We start from the raw sequence: 22,240 nt of genomic DNA, 5'->3' as shown, positions 1-22,240 counted from the left end.
TCAGATTGAACTGAAAATGACATCACCACAATCATTAGACCTCATGGTATCTTTAGTATATCATTTCTTTAGACATATTCGGACACTATAGCCAGCCGTGACTGAGTTTATGACAATGATGTATTGGCAACTTGACTAATTCAGTATTGTACTACTGAAAGACGACTGGACTATAAAACATCATGGAAAAGTAATTCCTTCAGAAAGTATTCAGACCATGGGCTTTTTCCACATTTTGTTACGTTACAGCCTTATTCTAACATTTATTTAATTGTTATTTTTCCTCATCAATCTACACACAATAATGACAAAGCAAAAACAGATTTTTTTTATTTGTGCTCATTTATTAAATATAAAAACTGAAATATCACATTTACATAAGTATTCAGACCCTTTACTCAGTACTTTGTTGAAGCACCTTTGACAGCGATTACAGCCTTGAGTCTTCTTGAGTATGACACTACAAGCTTGGCACACCTGTATTTGGGAGTTTCTCTCATTCTTCTCTGCAGATCCTCTCAAGCTCTGTAAGGTTGGATGGGGAGTGTTGCTGCACAGCTATTTTCAGGTTTCTCCAGAGATGTTTGATTGAGTTCAAGTCTGAGCTCTGGCTGGGCCACTCAAGGACATTTGCTGGTAAGGGAAGGGTCACTGCCTGACGGTCTGACCACTCCTGCGCTGTCTTGGCTGTGTGCTTAGGGTCGTTGTCCTGTTGGAAGGTGAACCTTCGCCTCTGTCTGAGGTCCTGAGTGCTCTGGAGCAGGTTTTCATCAAGGATCTCTCTGTACTTTTCTCCGTTCATCTTTGCCTCAATCATGACTAGTTTCCCAGTCCCTGCCGCTGAAAAACATCCCCACAGCACCATGCTGCCACCACCATGTTTCACTGTAGGGATGGTGCCAGGTGTCCTCCAGACGTGACGCTTTGCATTCAGGCCAAAGAGTTCTATCTTGGTTTCACCAGACCAGAGAATCTTGTTTCTATCATCCTGAGTGGCGCAGCGGTTTAAGGTACTGCATCACTACAGGACCGGGTTCGATCCAGTCTACCATAAAGGCCTGATTGGTGGAGTGCTGCGAAGATGGTTGTCCTTCTGGAAGGTTCTCCTATCTCCACAGTGGAACTCTAGAGCTCTGTCCGAGTGACCATTGGGTTCTTGATCACCTCCCTGACAAATGCCCTTCTTCCCCGATTGCTCAGTTCGGACTAGCGGCCAGCTTAAGGAAGAGTCTTGGTGGTTCCAAACGTCTTCAACTTAAGAATGATGGGGGCCACTGTGTTCTCGGGGAACTCTGCAATGCTGCAGAAATGTTTCGATATCCTTCCCCAGATCTGTGCCTCCACACAATCCTGTCTCAGAGTTCTACGGAACATTCCTTTGTCCTCATGGCTTGGTTTTTGCTCTGTCAACTGTGGGACTTTATCTAGACAGGTGTGTGCCTTTCCAAATCATGTCCAATCAATTGAATTTACCACAGGTGGACTCCAATTAAGTTGTAGAAACATCTCAAGGATGATCAATGGAAACAGGATGCACCCGAGCTCAATTTAGAGTCTCATAGCAAAAGATCTGAATACTTTTATGTAAATGAGGTATTTCTGTTTTTTATTTTTAATAAATGTGCAAAGATTTTCTAAAAACCTGTTTTCACCTTGTCATTATGGGGTATTTATTGAATCGATTTTAGAATAAGGCTGTAACGTAACAAAATGTGGAAAAAGCCCATGGTCTGAATACTTTCTGAAGGCACTGTACATATAAGTGCGTCACATATTGTCCGTCACAAATGTCATCCTATTCCCTATATAGCATGGGCCCTGGTCAAAAGTAGTGCACTACATAGGACATAGGATACCATTTGAGATGTAGCCTAGACCTTGGTAGTTCAGTCAAATCAAAGTGTATTGGTCACCTACACAGATGTTATAGTGGGTGAAGCCACATGCTTGTGTTACCAGCTCCTAACAGTGCAGCAAAAATGTCAATCAAGTACACAAATAATAATAGTAAAAAAGTCAGGAAGTTAAGACTGTCAGAACTAATCCAGTTGACAACGCAAATAACACTGTATCAGTAATCCAAATGCAGTCTGTGCATATATCCACTGAAATATATACTAAGAATGATATGTACAGTAGATATATTGCAGTGTTAACCAACTGCTGTTGTGTTCTCTCCATTTGTGACAGTTCCCTGTGTTGACCCAGCAGCTGCGTCTAGCACCTAACTGGGATGTGTGAGTTCCTTTAGCTTCCACCTGTCTGACCCCATACATACATACATGCATACATACATACATGCATACATACATACATACATACATACAACCATTCTCTGCATTCTACATGCGCCAGTGCATGGAAATAATGTCTAGCATGTACTGTAGCCTACTGCACTTTACAATGATCTGGTGCCTGGTCTGGATATGCTGTAAATCACTGTTAGCCTTTACAATGATCTGATGCCTGGTCTGGATATGCTGTAAATCACTGTTAGCCTTTACAATGATCTGGTGCCTGGTCTGGATATGCTGTAAATCACTGTTAGCCTTTACAATGATCTGATGCCTGGTCTGGATATGCTGTAAATCACTGTTAGCCTTTACAATGATCTGGTGCCTGGTCTGGATATGCTGTAAATCACTGGTAGAGAGATGTCCATCATCGGGATCATAAAAAACACTTTTGACGTGAGGATTTATATTTTTGTTGAAAGGAATTATGAAAGGATGTTGTATAGATTAAATGAATTTAATTACAGCAACACTTATTACTAAATAGTGATAAAATGATGTAAAAAATGGCAGTGTTATTTCTGTGTATGTTTTCCATGTATTTACACCAGACCTGTCTGTCTATTCCAGGAAGACTATGACATTAGTAGCCTATGTCTATGGATGTGTTTGTATTCCAGGAAGACTATGACATTAGTAGCCTATGTCTATGGATGTGTTTGTATTCCAGGAAGACTATGACATTAGTAGCCTATGTCTATGGATGTGTTTGTATTCCAGGAAGACTATGACATTAGTAGCCTATGTCTATGGATGTGTTTGTATTCCAGGAAGACTATGACATTAGTAGCCTATGTCTATGGATGTGTTTGTATTCCAGGAAGACTATGACATTAGTAGCCTATGTCTATGGATGTGTTTGTATTCCAGGAAGACTATGACATTAGTAGCCTATGTCTATGGATGTGTTTGTATTCCAGGAAGACTATGACATTAGTAGCCTATGTCTATGGATGTGTTTGTATTCCAGGAAGACTATGACATTAGTAGCCTATGTCTATGGATGTGTTTGTATTCCAGGAAGACTATGACATTAGTAGCCTATGTCTATGGATGTGTTTGTATTCCAGGAAGACTATGACATTAGTAGCCTATGTCTATGGATGTGTTTGTATTCCAGGAAGACTATGACATTAGTAGCCTATGTCTATGGATGTGTTTGTATTCCAGGAAGACTATGACATTAGTAGCCTATGTCTATGGATGTGTTTGTATTCCAGGAAGACTATGACATTAGTAGCCTATGTCTATGGATGTGTTTGTATTCCAGGAAGACTATGACATTAGTAGCCTATGTCTATGGATGTGTTTGTATTCCAGGAAGACTATGACATTAGTAGCCTATGTCTATGGATGTGTTTGTATTCCAGGAAGACTATGACATTAGTAGCCTATGTCTATGGATGTTTTTGTATTTCAGGTGAAAACAGTGTCATGTATTTATTGTTAGACCTGTGTCCTGTGTGTGTGTGTGTGTGCGTGTGCATGTGTGTGTGTATTCCAGGAAGTTTAAGGTGATGCGGGTGCTGGGGCTGCTGGCATCCCACTGCACTGAGCTCAGAGAGGAGACCCCCGTCACTGAGGTTAGTGGTGCTGTCTGTCACGCTGTCTGTCACTCTGCTGAGGTTAGTGGTGCTGTCTGTCACACTGCTGAGGTTAGTGGCACTGTCTGTCACACTGCCGAGGTTAGTGGCACTGTCTGTCACACTGCCGAGGTTAGTGGCACTGTCTGTCACGCTGCCAAGGTTAGTGGTACTGTCTGTCACGCTGCCAAGGTTAGTGGTACTGTCTGTCACACTGCCGAGGTTAGTGGCACTGTCTGTCACACTGCCGAGGTTAGTGGCACTGTCTGTCACACTGACGAGGTTAGTGGCACTGTCTGTCACACTGCTGAGGTTAGTGGTACTGTCTGTCACACTGCCGAGGTTAGTGGTACTGTCTGTCACACTGCTGATGTTAGAGGTACTGTCTGTCACACTGCTGAGACTGGCATCGTCCAGCAGCACTGCACCGGGCCCCTTCACCCTGTTGTCACAGCACCTATGCTTGTCCTCTATGTATCAATGGTGGATGTGTCCCAAATGCATAGGGCTCTGGTCAAAGTGCACTATGTAGGGAATAGGCTGCCATTTGGGATTCGATCGGTGTATCACATATAACTGTCAAAGCCATGAGCTGCTGAATAGTTAAACATCACTTTAACTGTAGGAACCAGAGCAGACAGTGTAGTGGTCTCAATACAAACATCCCACAATCTTTTACACACACACAATTCTAACTATGTGAAAGACCCCTACAACATCAACAACAACAGTCAAACCTGTTGAATTAAAATCCCCTAAATCTGTTACTAATCGCAGCAGAGGCATCGAAGTCTAGTCTCTATGCAGCATTATGATCATCCAATGGGAGCGGTAGTGAGAGAAAGTACCGGGGTGAATCACCAGATGCCACTGTAACCCAGCGATAGGTAGAGCTCTAAACAAGCGCCACCGATCCACCTGCCCAAACATGCTTATGGAGCCGTTAACAAACCGTCAAAGACATTGCGGTTAATCATTTTAAAAAACAGGATTCTATTTGATGTGAAATCTGGCGGCTCCACCCTTGATCCACGTCTTACATGGGTTTGCCATGATTTCCTGTGGTGGTTTATAGGTTTAAAGCTCATAGAGGAGGGGTATACGAGCGATATACAAAATGGCCGTCGTTAATCGGCACACCAGAGAATGGCGCAGTGACTTTTATTTTCCACAGTCTTCTTTTGTAAAGATGGCTGAGGATTTGTCGCCCCACCCCCCACCACCCATCTGGGCACAGCTAGCTCAGATTCCCAGAGTGACAGATCCCAGAGGCTTTTATCATTGTGCTCTCCACAGGGGTTCTGTGTCTGATGGTCAGCCGCAGTCATGGCCATTTCTGCTTCAGGGCAGGGCTATTGTCACCACCATCTCCATATGTCTGCCACACTGTGGATCTCAGTGGTCGTCCGTGATCCTAGTTAAAGTTTCCACTGTGAGACGAGTTCTCTCTCTCTTGGTCCGGGCTCGTGTTGCGCCGATTGTTTTTTGAAAGGAGTTCTCACAGTGAGAATCACAAGTTACAATGCCGCAAAGTTCAATGTTTATTGTCAGCGTTGAATTTGATGCCTCAGCACGCTCTACAGGCTACATAACAGAATCAGACGTCAAGTTGGCCCTACACTATCATTACAAACCTCCATTTCTCACAGTCCTTTAAAACAGTGAGCACCAATGACTCTATAGGCTACATAACAGAATCAGACGTCAAGTTGGCCCTACACTATCATTACAAACCTCCATTTCTCACAGTCCTTTAAAACAGTGAGCGCCAATGACTCTACAGGCTACATAACAGAATCAGACGTCAAGTTGGCCCTACACTATCATTACAAACCTCCATTTCTCACAGTCCTTTAAAACAGTGAGCGCCAATGACTCTATAGGCTACATAACAGAATCAGACGTCAAGTTGGCCCTACACTATCATTACAAACCTCCATTTCTCACAGTCCTTTAAAACAGTGCGCGCCAATGACTCTACAGGCTACATAACAGAATCAGACGTCAAGTTGGCCCTACACTATCATTACAAACCTCCATTTCTCACAGTCCTTTAAAACAGTGAGCGCCAATGACTCTATAGGCTACATAACAGAATCAGACGTCAAGTTGGCCCTACACTATCATTACAAACCTCCATTTCTCACAGTCCTTTAAAACAGTGAGCACCAATGACTCTACAGGCTACATAACAGAATCAGACGTCAAGTTGGCCCTACACTATCATTACAAACCTCCATTTCTCACAGTCCTTTAAAACAGTGAGCGCCAATGACTCTATAGGCTACATAACAGAATCAGACGTCAAGTTGGCCCTACACTATCATTACAAACCTCCATTTCTCACAGTCCTTTAAAACAGTGAGCGCCAATGACTCTACAGGCTACATAACAGAATCAGACGTCAAGTTGGCCCTACACTATCATTACAAACCTCCATTTCTCACAGTCCTTTAAAACAGTGAGCGCCAATGACTCTACAGGCTACATAACAGAATCAGACGTCAAGTTGGCCCTACACTATCATTACAAACCTCCATTTCTCACAGTCCTTTAAAACAGTGAGCGCCAATGACTCTACAGGCTACATAACAGAATCAGACGTCAAGTTGGCCCTACACTATCATTACAAACCTCCATTTCTCACAGTCCTTTAAAACAGTGAGCGCCAATGACTCTACAGGCTACATAACAGAATCAGACGTCAAGTTGGCCCTACACTATCATTACAAACCTCCATTTCTCACAGTCCTTTAAAACAGTGAGCGCCAATGACTCTATAGGCTACATAACAGAATCAGACGTCAAGTTGGCCCTACACTATCATTACAAACCTCCATTTCTCACAGTCCTTTAAAACAGTGAGCGCCAATGACTCTATAGGCTACATAACAGAATCAGACGTCAAGTTGGCCCTACACTATCATTACAAACCTCCATTTCTCACAGTCCTTTAAAACAGTGAGCGCCAATGACTCTACAGGCTACATAACAGAATCAGACGTCAAGTTGGCCCTACACTATCATTACAAACCTCCATTTCTCACAGTCCTTTAAAACAGTGAGCGCCAATGACTCTATAGGCTACATAACAGAATCAGACGTCAAGTTGGCCCTACACTATCATTACAAACCTCCATTTCTCACAGTCCTTTAAAACAGTGAGCGCCAATGACTCTATAGGCTACATAACAGAATCAGACGTCAAGTTGGCCCTACACTATCATTACAAACCTCCATTTCTCACAGTCCTTTAAAACAGTGAGCGCCAATGACTCTACAGGCTACATAACAGAATCAGACGTCAAGTTGGCCCTACACTATCATTACAAACCTCCATTTCTCACAGTCCTTTAAAACAGTGAGCGCCAATGACTCTATAGGCTACATAACAGAATCAGACGTCAAGTTGGCCCTACACTATCATTACAAACCTCCATTTCTCACAGTCCTTTAAAACAGTGAGCGCCAATGACTCTACAGGCTACATAACAGAATCAGACGTCAAGTTGGCCCTACACTATCATTACAAACCTCCATTTCTCACAGTCCTTTAAAACAGTGAGCGCCAATGACTCTACAGGCTACATAACAGAATCAGACGTCAAGTTGGCCCTACACTATCATTACAAACCTCCATTTCTCACAGTCCTTTAAAACAGTGAGCGCCAATGACTCTACAGGCTACATAACAGAATCAGACGTCAAGTTGGCCCTACACTATCATTACAAACCTCCATTTCTCACAGTCCTTTAAAACAGTGAGCGCCAATGACTCTACAGGCTACATAACAGAATCAGACGTCAAGTTGGCCCTACACTATCATTACAAACCTCCATTTCTCACAGTCCTTTAAAACAGTGAGCACCAATGACTCTACAGGCTACATAACAGAATCAGACGTCAAGTTGGCCCTACACTATCATTACAAACCTCCATTTCTCACAGTCCTTTAAAACAGTGAGCGCCAATGACTCTACAGGCTACATAACAGAATCAGACGTCAAGTTGGCCCTACACTATCATTACAAACCTCCATTTCTCACAGTCCTTTAAAACAGTGAGCGCCAATGACTCTACAGGCTACATAACAGAATCAGACGTCAAGTTGGCCCTACACTATCATTACAAACCTCCATTTCTCACAGTCCTTTAAAACAGTGAGCGCCAATGACTCTACAGGCTACATAACAGAATCAGACGTCAAGTTGGCCCTACACTATCATTACAAACCTCCATTTCTCACAGTCCTTTAAAACAGTGAGCACCAATGACTCTATAGGCTACATAACAGAATCAGACGTCAAGTTGGACCTACACTATCATTACAAACCTCCATTTCTCACAGTCCTTTAAAACAGTGAGCGCCAATGACTCTATAGGCTACATAACAGAATCAGACGTCAAGTTGGCCCTACACTATCATTACAAACCTCCATTTCTCACAGTCCTTTAAAACAGTGAGCGCCAATGACTCTACAGGCTACATAACAGAATCAGACGTCAAGTTGGCCCTACACTATCATTACAAACCTCCATTTCTCACAGTCCTTTAAAACAGTGAGCGCCAATGACTCTATAGGCTACATAACAGAATCAGACGTCAAGTTGGCCCTACACTATCATTACAAACCTCCATTTCTCACAGTCCTTTAAAACAGTGAGCACCAATGACTCTATAGGCTACATAACAGAATCAGACGTCAAGTTGGCCCTACACTATCATTACAAACCTCCATTTCTCACAGTCCTTTAAAACAGTGAGCGCCAATGACTCTACAGGCTACATAACAGAATCAGACGTCAAGTTGGCCCTACACTATCATTACAAACCTCCATTTCTCACAGTCCTTTAAAACAGTGAGCACCAATGACTCTATAGGCTACATAACAGAATCAGACGTCAAGTTGGCCCTACACTATCATTACAAACCTCCATTTCTCACAGTCCTTTAAAACAGTGAGCGCCAATGACTCTACAGGCTACATAACAGAATCAGACGTCAAGTTGGCCCTACACTATCATTACAAACCTCCATTTCTCACAGTCCTTTAAAACAGTGAGCGCCAATGACTCTACAGGCTACATAACAGAATCAGACGTCAAGTTGGCCCTACACTATCATTACAAACCTCCATTTCTCACAGTCCTTTAAAACAGTGAGCGCCAATGACTCTACAGGCTACATAACAGAATCAGACGTCAAGTTGGCCCTACACTATCATTACAAACCTCCATTTCTCACAGTCCTTTAAAACAGTGAGCGCCAATGACTCTACAGGCTACATAACAGAATCAGACGTCAAGTTGGCCCTACACTATCATTACAAACCTCCATTTCTCACAGTCCTTTAAAACAGTGAGCGCCAATGACTCTACAGGCTACATAACAGAATCAGACGTCAAGTTGGCCCTACACTATCATTACAAACCTCCATTTCTCACAGTCCTTTAAAACAGTGAGCGCCAATGACTCTATAGGCTACATAACAGAATCAGACGTCAAGTTGGCCCTACACTATCATTACAAACCTCCATTTCTCACAGTCCTTTAAAACAGTGAGCGCCAATGACTCTACAGGCTACATAACAGAATCAGACGTCAAGTTGGCCCTACACTATCATTACAAACCTCCATTTCTCACAGTCCTTTAAAACAGTGAGCGCCAATGACTCTATAGGCTACATAACAGAATCAGACGTCAAGTTGGCCCTACACTATCATTACAAACCTCCATTTCTCACAGTCCTTTAAAACAGTGAGCGCCAATGACTCTACAGGCTACATAACAGAATCAGACGTCAAGTTGGCCCTACACTATCATTACAAACCTCCATTTCTCACAGTCCTTTAAAACAGTGAGCGCCAATGACTCTATAGGCTACATAACAGAATCAGACGTCAAGTTGGCCCTACACTATCATTACAAACCTCCATTTCTCACAGTCCTTTAAAACAGTGAGCGCCAATGACTCTACAGGCTACATAACAGAATCAGACGTCAAGTTGGCCCTACACTATCATTACAAACCTCCATTTCTCACAGTCCTTTAAAACAGTGAGCGCCAATGACTCTACAGGCTACATAACAGAATCAGACGTCAAGTTGGCCCTACACTATCATTACAAACCTCCATTTCTCACAGTCCTTTAAAACAGTGAGCGCCAATGACTCTACAGGCTACATAACAGAATCAGACGTCAAGTTGGCCCTACACTATCATTACAAACCTCCATTTCTCACAGTCCTTTAAAACAGTGAGCGCCAATGACTCTATAGGCTACATAACAGAATCAGACGTCAAGTTGGCCCTACACTATCATTACAAACCTCCATTTCTCACAGTCCTTTAAAACAGTGAGCGCCAATGACTCTACAGGCTACATAACAGAATCAGACGTCAAGTTGGCCCTACACTATCATTACAAACCTCCATTTCTCACAGTCCTTTAAAACAGTGAGCGCCAATGACTCTACAGGCTACATAACAGAATCAGACGTCAAGTTGGCCCTACACTATCATTACAAACCTCCATTTCTCACAGTCCTTTAAAACAGTGAGCGCCAATGACTCTACAGGCTACATAACAGAATCAGACGTCAAGTTGGCCCTACACTATCATTACAAACCTCCATTTCTCACAGTCCTTTAAAACAGTGAGCGCCAATGACTCTATAGGCTACATAACAGAATCAGACGTCAAGTTGGCCCTACACTATCATTACAAACCTCCATTTCTCACAGTCCTTTAAAACAGTGAGCGCCAATGACTCTACAGGCTACATAACAGAATCAGACGTCAAGTTGGCCCTACACTATCATTACAAACCTCCATTTCTCACAGTCCTTTAAAACAGTGAGCGCCAATGACTCTACAGGCTACATAACAGAATCAGACGTCAAGTTGGCCCTACACTATCATTACAAACCTCCATTTCTCACAGTCCTTTAAAACAGTGAGCGCCAATGACTCTACAGGCTACATAACAGAATCAGACGTCAAGTTGGCCCTACACTATCATTACAAACCTCCATTTCTCACAGTCCTTTAAAACAGTGAGCACCAATGACTCTATAGGCTACATAACAGAATCAGACGTCAAGTTGGCCCTACACTATCATTACAAACCTCCATTTCTCACAGTCCTTTAAAACAGTGAGCGCCAATGACTCTACAGGCTACATAACAGAATCAGACGTCAAGTTGGCCCTACACTATCATTACAAACCTCCATTTCTCACAGTCCTTTAAAACAGTGAGCGCCAATGACTCTATAGGCTACATAACAGAATCAGACGTCAAGTTGGCCCTACACTATCATTACAAACCTCCATTTCTCACAGTCCTTTAAAACAGTGAGCGCCAATGACTCTACAGGCTACATAACAGAATCAGACGTCAAGTTGGCCCTACACTATCATTACAAACCTCCATTTCTCACAGTCCTTTAAAACAGTGAGCGCCAATGACTCTACAGGCTACATAACAGAATCAGACGTCAAGTTGGCCCTACACTATCATTACAAACCTCCATTTCTCACAGTCCTTTAAAACAGTGAGCGCCAATGACTGCAGCTGCTATTTTTCAGGCATACTGTTGGCTTAGTTAGGACAGGAAGAGAGAAATTAGTTCAGTATTATCCCCTTTCCTCTGCCTGTCTCTATGGATACTTCAACATCATTCTAATTAAGTGTTATCTTCCCTGGCAGAGGCAGTACTTTTCTGTGCCACAAACCACCAAGCCCCAAATCAGACATTTTCTCTCTCTCATGGCAGCGCGTCAATAGTGCTGCACACACTGTCTGCTGTTTCCACCCAGTGTCCCTTAGAAACTGGCCTAGTGTGTCGTGCCGGCCGTCCCTGCAGAGTGAGCAGAACAGACTGCCTCCTGCCTCCCTCCTCTCATTGTGGGAGAATTAGCCTGTTCCATTTCCTCAGACAGGGCTTGGAGGCTCGTTCTCACTCCTCACTACTGGAAAAGGAACAGAGTGCTGGGGCCAATGAACACTGCTGTTGATTCTATTCAGTTTGGTTTCTTGTGTCTTTTGCCAAACTATGATTGTGTAAAGATTGTTATTTTAGGGAATTTTAGGTTTGTTAAATTTTAATTTAGGTTGTTTATCCATTACTCCAAAAACATTTGAATAATTTGGTATCCATGTATTCATCATCAAAAACACATCCATAATGGCTTGAGTCAATTATTGCTCGCTGGCCAAAGCAATATGTCTCACGTCCTTCTGATAACTATAGGCAGAGGCCATTGGTGATCTATGGGACCATAGACTCCTGAAAACGCCTGAGGTCATGTGTGTCGCAGGCGTCAGCCCTAGATCAAACACCTGTCTTCTTCTGGACAGCCGTGGGATATTGATTGACCACACTACAGCAGAGCAGGTCACCTTTTGTTTGTTATTAGCTTGCTCCTTCCATCAATAGGACATCAGGACATATCTGTCTGCCTGTCCTGCCTGCCTTCCTGCCACCCTGTTTCTAATGAGTGAATGATCAGGCTCAAACCACTAAATGTCACAATACATTCATTAAGCTAAATCACATACCAGGGATATTTTATTGATTCAATTGATCAGTTGCATTAATGTGATGTTTAAATCAAATGTTAAAATCGGACAAATCACAAAGCTACTGCTTTGTTAGTTTAATCGTGAGAAAGGTAGTATTTTCATGTCACTTTGGCCCATTGCCCTTGGTGTGATAATTTGTCTTCATGCCTGCTGAGATGTCTCCAGGAAGACTCCAGTCTCGTGTTGTTCGGAACCACAGCTGAGACGTGATGATAGTGATGATGAGTAACAAAACCTCGGTTGCCTTGAGAAACTGGTCTCTCTGTCTCTCCCTCCCCAAGCCTCGCAGGAATGCTTAATGTTGCATGGCCTTAAACTGTCTGTAGCCTCAGTAGTTTAAAGCTCTGCCTTATGGGTTGGGGGGATGGAGGAGGGGGGTAGTAGCGGATTGTACAGGAGCGATAATGATGCGTTTGGAGGAAGTAGCCGTGTGTTGCGGCTCCAACTTAGCCTGTTTGTTTTCTTGAACAGTGAATCGTCAGTCAGTTGCAGGACATCTCTCCTGCCAAAGCTTCGTTTCTCTCTGGCATCAAACGTGAGCCAAACATCTGTTTCCTGCAAAGTCACAATTTATGTTCTTTACCGGCCAGCGCCAGGCCGCCTCGCACTGAGTGTGCTGCCTATTTGCATAGCACCCTGCTGAGAGCGCTGCCGCAGTAAGTCCTCCCCACTTCTAAAGAAGTCCTCCCCACCTCCCCACTTCTAAAGAGGACGAGGCTAGGAAAATGCTAATTCCACGAATTAGCCAGTTAGGGTGTGTGTTTGCTTATATGTGAATATATGTGTGTGTGTGTGCGTGTGCGTGTGCGTGTGCGTGTGTGTGTGTGTGTGTGTGTGGGGGGGGGGGGGTTGCAAGATCGAATCCCCGAGCTGACAAGGTAAAAATCTGTCGTTCTGCCCCTGAACGAGGCAGTTAACCCACTGTTCCTAGGCCGTCATTGAAAATAAGAATTGGTTCTTTACTGACTTGCCGAGTTAAATAAAGGTGAAAATAAATAAATAAATAACACCATACTGACATGTTTTATATGGAGTCTCATTAGCCTCCCTCCTCCCTCCCACCTTCGTCCTTTATCCAGTTCATTCTAGCTCCGTACCCTTTATAGTGTTATAATGTAGCTCTATACCCTTTATAGTGTTATAATGTAGCTCTGTACCCTTTATAGTGTTATAATGTAGCTCTATACCCTTTATAGTGTTATAATGTAGCTCTGTACCCTTTATAGTGTTATAATGTAGCTCCATACCCTTTATAGTGTTATAATGTAGCTCTGTACCCTTTATAGTGTTATAATGTAGCTCTGTACCCTTTATAGTGTTATAATGTAGCTCTGTACCCTTTATAGTGTTATAATGTAGCTCTGTACCCTTTATAGTGTTATAATGTAGCTCTGTACCCTTTATAGTGTTATAATGTAGCTCTGTACCCTTTATAGTGTTATAATGTAGCTCTGTACCCTTTATAGTGTTATAATGTAGCTCTATACCCTTTATAGTGTTATAATGTAGCTCTATACCCTTTATAGTGTTATAATGTAGCTCTGTACCCTTTATAGTGTTATAATGTAGCTCTATACCCTTTATAGTGTTATAATGTAGCTCTATACCCTTTATAGTGTTATAATGTAGCTCTGTACCCTTTATAGTGTTATAATGTAGCTCTGTACCCTTTATAGTGTTATAATGTAGCTCTATACCCTTTATAGTGTTATAATGTAGCTCTGTACCCTTTATAGTGTTATAATGTAGCGCTATACCCTTTATAGTGTTATAATGTAGCTCTATACCCTTTATAGTGTTATAATGTAGCTCTGTACCCTTTATAGTGTTATAATGTAGCTCTGTACCCTTTATAGTGTTATAATGTAGCTCTGTACCCTTTATAGTGTTATAATGTAGCTCTATACCCTTTATAGTGTTATAATGTAGCTCTATACCCTTTATAGTGTTATAATGTAGCTCTATACCCTTTATAGTGTTATAATGTAGCTCTATACCCTTTATAGTGTTATAATGTAGCTCTGTACCCTTTCTAGTGTTATAATGTAGCTCCATACCCTTTATAGTGTTATAATGTAGCTCTATACCCTTTATAGTATTATAATGTAGCTCTGTACCCTTTATAGTGTTACAATGTTGGCTTCATTTTATTTATTTATATTTTTTTACCTTTATTTAACTAGGCAAGTCAGTTAAGAACAAATTCTTATTTTCAATGACGGCCTAGGAACAGTGGGTTAACTGCCTGTTCAGGGGCAGAACGACAGATTTGTACCTTGTCAGCTCGGGGGTTTGAACTTGCAACCTTCTGGTTCCTAGTCCAACGCTCTAACCACTAGGCTACCCAAAGATTTGTGAGTTGGGTGGGGGGGAAATATAATTTACTTGTACCTATGTACTTAAGAAACTTTATTTGTACGTAGGTCAATTTAAGTCTGATGCCATCTACTGTAATTTCATTGAAAGGATTTGCCTAAAAAGAGGTTTTGTCCAGACAGTTTACACCAAATTTGTGAATTCTGATCCATAATCTCCAGTCTTCTATTTAAAACATATTAATAATAATGGTGTAATGGATCCTGTTCATCTTTCCTAGAAATGATGTCAGATGTTTTTATATACAGTGCCTTGCGAAAGTATTCGGCCCCCTTGAACTTTGCGACCTTTTGCCACATTTCAGGCTTCAAACATAAAGATATAAAACTGTATTTTTTTGTGAAGAATCAACAACAAGTGGGACACAATCATGAAGTGGAACGACATTTATTGGATATTTCAAACTTTTTTAACAAATCAAAAACAGAAAAATTGGGCGTTCAAAATTATTCAGCCCCCTTAAGTTAATACTTTGTAGCGCCACCTTTTGCTGCGATTACAGCTGTAAGTCGCTTGGGGTATGTCTCTATCAGTTTTGCACATCGAGAGACCGACATTTTTTCCCATTCCTCCTTGCAAAACAGCTCGAGCTCAGTGAGGTTGGATGGAGAGCATTTGTGAACAGCAGTTTTCAGTTCTTTCCACAGATTCTCGATTGGATTCAGGTCTGGACTTTGACTTGGCCATTCTAAAACCTGGATATGTTTATTATTGAACCATTCCATTGTAGATTTTGCTTTATGTTTTGGATCATTGTCTTGTTGGAAAATAAATCTCCGTCCCAGTCTCAGGTCTTTTGCAGACTCCATCAGGTTTTCTTCCAGAATGGTCCTGTATTTGGCTCCATCCATCTTCCCATCAATTTTAACCATCTTCCCTGTCCCTGCTGAAGAAAAGCAGGCCCAAACCATGATGCTGCCACCACCATGTTTGACAGTGGGGATGGTGTGAGCTGTGTTGCTTTTACGCCAAACATAACGTTTTGCATTGTTGCCAAAAAGTTCAATTTTGGTTTCATCTGACCAGAGCACCTTCTTCCACATGTTTGGTGTGTCTCCCAGGTGGCTTGTGGCAAACTTTAAACGACACTTTTTATGGATATCTTTAAGAAATGGCTTTCTTCTTGCCACTCTTCCATAAAGGCCAGATTTGTGCAATATACGACTGATTGTTGTCCTATGGACAGAGTCTCCCACCTCAGCTGTAGATCTCTGCAGTTCATCCAGAGTGATCATGGGCCTCTTGGCTGCATCTCTGATCAGTCTTCTCCTTGTATGAGCTGAAAGTTTAGAGGGACGGCCAGGTCTTGGTAGATTTGCAGTGGTCTGATACTCCTTCCATTTCAATATTATCGCTTGCACAGTGCTCCTTGGGATGTTTAAAGCTTGGGAAATCTTTTTGTATCCAAATCCGGCTTTAAACTTCTTCACAACAGTATCTCGGACCTGCCTGGTGTGTTCCTTGTTCTTCATGATGCTCTCTGCGCTTTTAACGGACCTCTGAGACTATCACAGTGCAGGTGCATTTATACGGAGACTTGATTACACACAGGTGGATTGTATTTATCATCATTAGTCATTTAGGTCAACATTGGATCATTCAGAGATCCTCACTGAACTTCTGGAGAGAGTTTGCTGCACTGAAAGTAAAGGGGCTGAATCATTTTGCACGCCCAATTTTTCAGTTTTTGATTTGTTAAAAAAGTTTGAAATATCCAATAAATGTCGTTACACTTCATGATTGTGTCCCACTTGTTGTTGATTCTTCACAAAAAAATACAGTTTTATATCTTTATGTTTGAAGCCTGAACTGTGGCAAAAGGTCGCAAAGTTCAAGGGGGCCGAATACTTTCGCAAGGCACTGTACCTCTAGAATGTTATATCTGTTGAATTGTTGGTCAGTAGTTTTGAGGACTGTTTCACACCAAGGGACCTCACAGCATCAGAGGGAAAGTTAATGTACATGCTTCTTACAATGTTGACAACGTTGACTGTCTGATATTTCTGGAGAGTTCTGTCTGAGTGACTGTGTGGGATAGTTCTGGAGAGTTCTGTCTGAGTGACTGTCTGGGATAGTTCTGGAGAGAGTTCTGTCTGAGTGACTGTCTGGGATAGTTCTGGAGAGCGTTATGTCTGAGTGACTGTGGGATAGTTCTAGAGAGTTCTGTCTGAGTGACTGTCTGGGATAGTTCTAGAGAGAGTGCTGTATCAGTGACTGTCTGGGATCATTCTGGAGAGAGTTCTGTCTGTGTGACTGTCTGGGATAGGTCTAGAGAGAGTTCTGTCTGTGTGACTGTCTGGGATAGGTCTAGAGAGAGTTCTGTCTGAGTGACTGTCTGGGATAGTTTTAGAGAGAGTTCTGTCTGAGTGACTGTCTGGGATCGTTCTGGAGAGAGTTCTGTCTGAGTGACTGTCTGGGATCGTTCTGGAGATAGTTCTGTCTGAGTGACTGTCTGGGATAGTTTTGGAGAGCGGTCTGTATGAGATAGTTCTGGAGAGAGTTCTGTCTTAGTGACTGTATGAGAGTTCTAGAGAGAGTTCTGTCTGAGTGACTGTCTAGGATAGTTTTGGAGAGAGGTCTGTATGAGTGACTGTCTGGGATCGTTCTGTAGAGAAGTCTGTATGAGGTTCTGTCTGGGATAGTTCTAGAGAGTTCTGTCTGGGATAGTTCTAGAGAGGTCGGTATGAGTGACTGTCTGGGATAGTTCTGGAGAGGTCTGTATGAGTGACTGTCTGGGATAGTTCTGGAGAGAAGTCTGTATGACATAGTTCTGAAGAGAGTTCTCTATGGGATAGTTATTGAGAGAGTTCTGTCTGAGTGACTGTCTGGGATAGTTTTGGAGAGGTCTGTATGGGATTGTTCTGGAGATAGTTCTGTATGGGATAGTTCTAGAGAGAGTTCTGTCTGAGTGACTGTCTGGGATAGTTTTGGAGAGAGGTCTGTATGGGATTGTTCTAGAGAGAGGTCTGTACGAGTCCTGTAGGAACTGCAGGCACAGGGGACTTTTGTTGATTTAATTAAAGGATTTGTTCAATACAGACTCTGAGCTGTAATGAGAATAATACTATCAGGAAAGTTAAGTGGTGTTGAGTCAGTCAGTCAGTCTCTCTCTCCACCAGCCACCTTGACTAATAATAACTCTGTGGGTGCTCCTCTCTGAGGGCCGGGAGGGGGATATGACTGAGGAAGGGAAGCACAGCACACACTCACACACTCACACCATGTCGGTCATTAAGACGCTGCCAACCGGTTGCTTTTCTTATTTATTTCTATTGAGCGATGATGAGTGCTGACTGACACTTGCCTACTTCTCTAGGGAGAACCTCCCCAGATAAACACAGATTGAAGTCAAACTTTCAGAGTAGGATGGGAATTCTAGCTAAGTTCTGATTGGATGGATCCTGGCTGTGGCAAGCATGCATGATTCAGCGGCTTCATGTCTTTGTAAACAAGAACATATGGCAATTAGACTAGATAGCATAGCCTATATACAGTCTATTAGACACATCACCCCATTCACCAAAATGGATCGCTCCTACAGACAGTGAGTCATGTGGCTGTGGCTTGCTATATAAAGCAGGCGGACAGGCATCAAGGCATTCAGTTACTGTTTGATTGAACATTAGAATGGGCAAAACGAGTGACCTAAGCGACTTTGAGTGTGGTATGATGGTCGGTGCCAGGCACGCCAGATCTAGTATCTCAGAAACGGACTCCTGGGCTTTTCCCGCATGACAGTGTCTAGGGTTTCTTCAGAATGGTGCGACAAACAAAAAACATCCAGTCAGCGGCTGTCCTGTGGGCGACAACAGTTTGTTGATGAGAGAGGTCGAATGAGAATGGCAAGAATCATGCAAGCTACAGTAACAGGCAGGCTACTAACAGACAAATAATGACTCAGTACAACAGTGGTGTGCAGAACGGCATCTCGGAACACGCAACTCGTCGATTCTTGTCACGGATGGGCTATTACGACCACACCAGTTCCCCTCCTATCAGCTAAAAACAACAAGAAACGGCTCCAGTGGGCAGGCACGCGATCACCAACACTAGACAATTGTGGAGTGGAAAAACAATGCCTTGGCTGACAAATCCTGATTCCTGTTGCGTCATGCTGATGGCAGAGTCCGGGTTTATCGTAAGCAGCATGAGTCCATGGCCCCATCCTGCCTGGTGTCAACGGTACAGGCTGGTGGCGGTGGTGTACCGCTGTCAAATCTGCAGCAACTGTGTGATGCCATTGTGTCAGCATGGACCAACATCCCTGTGGAATATTTATGACTTGTAGAATGTATATGTTTTCATATGTTATTTATGGTCGCTTCTATTCCCACACTTCATTTGCAACACTGGTAGCACTAAATTGATGCAGTATTTCCCTGCATGGTTAAAACATTTCAAATTGAATTGATATGTGAAATGCTTACACCACTTTAAATGCACTTAACTGCAATTCTGGCTGTGTTTGCATGTCAGATTTTCATGACCACAGCTGATTCTGAAAGCCCAACCAAACTGTGAAAATAAGATGTCAAGAAGAGAGTTGCTTGTTCTCTTGTTAAGGGCAGCAACCCACATACCGTAACATTGCAGCGAGTGTAGCAGCATCAGCAAATGTTTCAGGAGGGAGAGGAAGATGGAGGGAAAGTCTGGGCGTGAGAGAGAGGGGAGCCTGAATGCCAGAGATGGAAAGGGAGAAGGAGACTGGGAAGAGAAGGCAAGGCAGCGAGAGATAGGGAGACTGGGAGGAGAAGTCGAGAGAGAGAGAGAGAGAGAGACGGGGCAGGTGAATCAAGTGAGAGAGGACAGAGAGAGAGAGAGACGGGCCAGACTTGAGCTGCCTGCAGGAAATATTTATGAGCGTGAAGAAGATGTTCCCAGTGCCAATGATGAAAGGTGTGTTTGGGAACAGAGGCAGTGGCGGTGGTGTATCTGTACCAGGGAGAGGGAGCCAGGGGCTTCAACCCTCCTCCTCTATCTCCTAGTCCTGGCCACCGCACCGCTCCACTCCACACAGCTCTCCACTCACATTAAACATGTATCAGTCCAACACAGGAGCTACTGTAATGCTCTGCTCCTAATCAGCTGCAGCCTAATCTCTCTCTGAAGCATAGCCCAATTCCCTATATAGTGCACTACTTTTGGCTCCGGTTAAAAGTAGTGCACTATATAGGGAGTAGGATGCCATTTGGGACGAATCACCTCTGGATGATTCGTAATAATAACCAGCTACATCACACACTGCTACATTTCTACATATGGATTTCTGACATGCAATTCAATGTCCTGCAATAATCATGACAGATACTCTCTGTTTGTGTGGAAGGACATTTTAATGCTGCTTAACAAAAGCAAATGAATACATGTTTTGCTCCAGAAGGAAGCATCAATCTTTAGGGTGTTGACCTGGTCCATATTGCAAAGATCAATAATATTTTCATTTTTTGTGAGCTAGAGAACCCACTGGGCACAGACGTCAATTCAACGTCTATTCCACGTTGGTTCAACGTAATTGAATTGAAACGACGTGGAAACAACATTTATTCAGCCAGTGTGTGCCGAGTGGGAAGTGTCTCTTTTAAAAGAACGTAGACATTCTTCAAGGGAGATTGTATCTTAAAGTATTGTAGTACTCAATGGTAATAATTTCAGAGATCCTTTCCACACTGTCTTGTAGGTGTTTTGCTGTCTGACTTATTACATGCCAGCTCCATCTTTGCATTCTTCTGTAATCTTCTAAATACACATTTCACAAAGTTAAAACCCATTTTGATATTTTTTGGTTTTATATCACTCTTATTCATTAAACATGCCATTTAAACGGAGAGGATAGAGTTCTAAGCAGAGAGATGAAAACAAGCCGGATAATGAAAGGCTTAGCTGGCGGTCCTGAATTTGCATTGAGCGTTCTTCTGGTCCAGGTGCTGCGCTGCTGCTTCAAAAGGGACATAATTACACACAGGCACTTGTTGCAGGCTGGGGAAACCACAAGAGAGACTGCAGGGCTCCTCTCAGTCTGACACGGCTAACACTCTGGGAGAACATACAGCACAGGCTCAAACTAGAGGAGACACAAAGGCTAAGCTTAGTAAAGACTTAAAGCTACCACTATGATAAGAGTCTTCTCCTCATATAGAATTGTTTACTGGGGCTTTTTCGATCCTCGTGTAGTGGAGATACTAAGCTTAGTAAAGAGCTGCATTGAACTCTGTTTTGTCCTCATAGTTTTGTGTTCAATCCCCATGTAGGCCCTACAGTATTATGGTTTATGGTTCTTAAGGTTATGGTTTTAGGCCCTACAGTATTAGCCCTAGGTTATGATTTTAGGCCCTACAGTATTAGCCCTAGGTTATGGTTTTAGGCCCTACAGTATTAGCCCTAGGTTATGGTTTTAGGCCCTACAGTATTAGCCCTAGGTTATGGTTTTAGGCCCTACAGTATACACCCTAGGATATGGTTTGAGGCCCTACAGTATTAGCCCTAGGTTATGGTTTTAGGCCCTACAGTATTAGCCCTAGGTTATGGTTTTAGGCCCTACAGTATACACCCTAGGATATGGTTTTAGGCCTACAGTATTAGCCCTAGGTTATGGTTTTAGGCCCTATAGTATACACCCTAGGTTATGGTTTTAGGCCCTACAGTATACACCCTAGGATATGGTTTTAGGCCCTACAGTATTAGCCCTAGGTTATGGTTTTAGGCCCTACAGTATTAGCCCTAGGTTATGGTTTTAGGCCCTATAGTATACACCCTAGGTTATGGTTTTAGGCCCTACAGTATACACCCTAGGATATGGTTTTAGGCCCTACAGTATTAGCCCTAGGTTATGGTTTTAGGCCCTACAGTATTAGCCCTAGGTTATGGTTTTAGGCCCTACAGTATTAGCCCTAGGTTATGGTTTTAGGCCCTACAGTATACACCCTAGGATATGGTTTTAGGCCCTACAGTATTAGCCCTAGGATATGGTTTTAGGCCCTACAGTATTAGCCCTAGGTTATGGTTTTAGGCCCTACAGTATACACCCTAGGATATGGTTTGAGGCCCTACAGTATTAGCCCTAGGTTATGGTTTTAGGCCCTACAGTATTAGCCCTAGGTTATGGTTTTAGGCCCTACAGTATACACCCTAGGATATGGTTTTAGGCCCTACAGTATTAGCCCTAGGTTATGGTTTTAGGCCCTATAGTATACACCCTAGGTTATGGTTTTAGGCCCTACAGTATACACCCTAGGATATGGTTTTAGGCCCTACAGTATTAGCCCTAGGTTATGGTTTTAGGCCTACAGTATTAGCCCTAGGTTATGGTTTTAGGCCTACAGTATTAGCCCTAGGTTATGGTTTTAGGCCTACAGTATTAGCACTAGATTATGGTTTTAGCCCTACAGTATTAGCACT

The 22,240-nt window shown here is 42.8% G+C and overlaps 1 protein-coding gene across 1 annotated transcript in view; it reads left to right on the top strand.

The window, feature by feature from the left end:
* LOC139419042 (serine/threonine-protein kinase ULK4-like) overlaps nt 1-22,240 on the top strand; it is a 199,629-nt gene that overhangs the window by 11,491 nt on the left and 165,898 nt on the right. Inside the window, exons 15-16 of the mRNA XM_071168905.1 lie at nt 2,191-2,237; nt 3,799-3,877. Coding sequence (XP_071025006.1) covers nt 2,191-2,237; nt 3,799-3,877 — 126 coding nt within the window. The remainder of the gene's footprint in view (nt 1-2,190; nt 2,238-3,798; nt 3,878-22,240) is intronic.

Source organism: Oncorhynchus clarkii, chromosome 2 (assembly GCF_045791955.1).
Source record: "Oncorhynchus clarkii lewisi isolate Uvic-CL-2024 chromosome 2, UVic_Ocla_1.0, whole genome shotgun sequence".
NCBI classification, from domain to species: Eukaryota; Metazoa; Chordata; class Actinopteri; order Salmoniformes; family Salmonidae; genus Oncorhynchus; species Oncorhynchus clarkii.
Note: the sequence above shows the minus strand (reverse complement) of the source record. Positions and strands in the feature narration are given on the sequence as shown.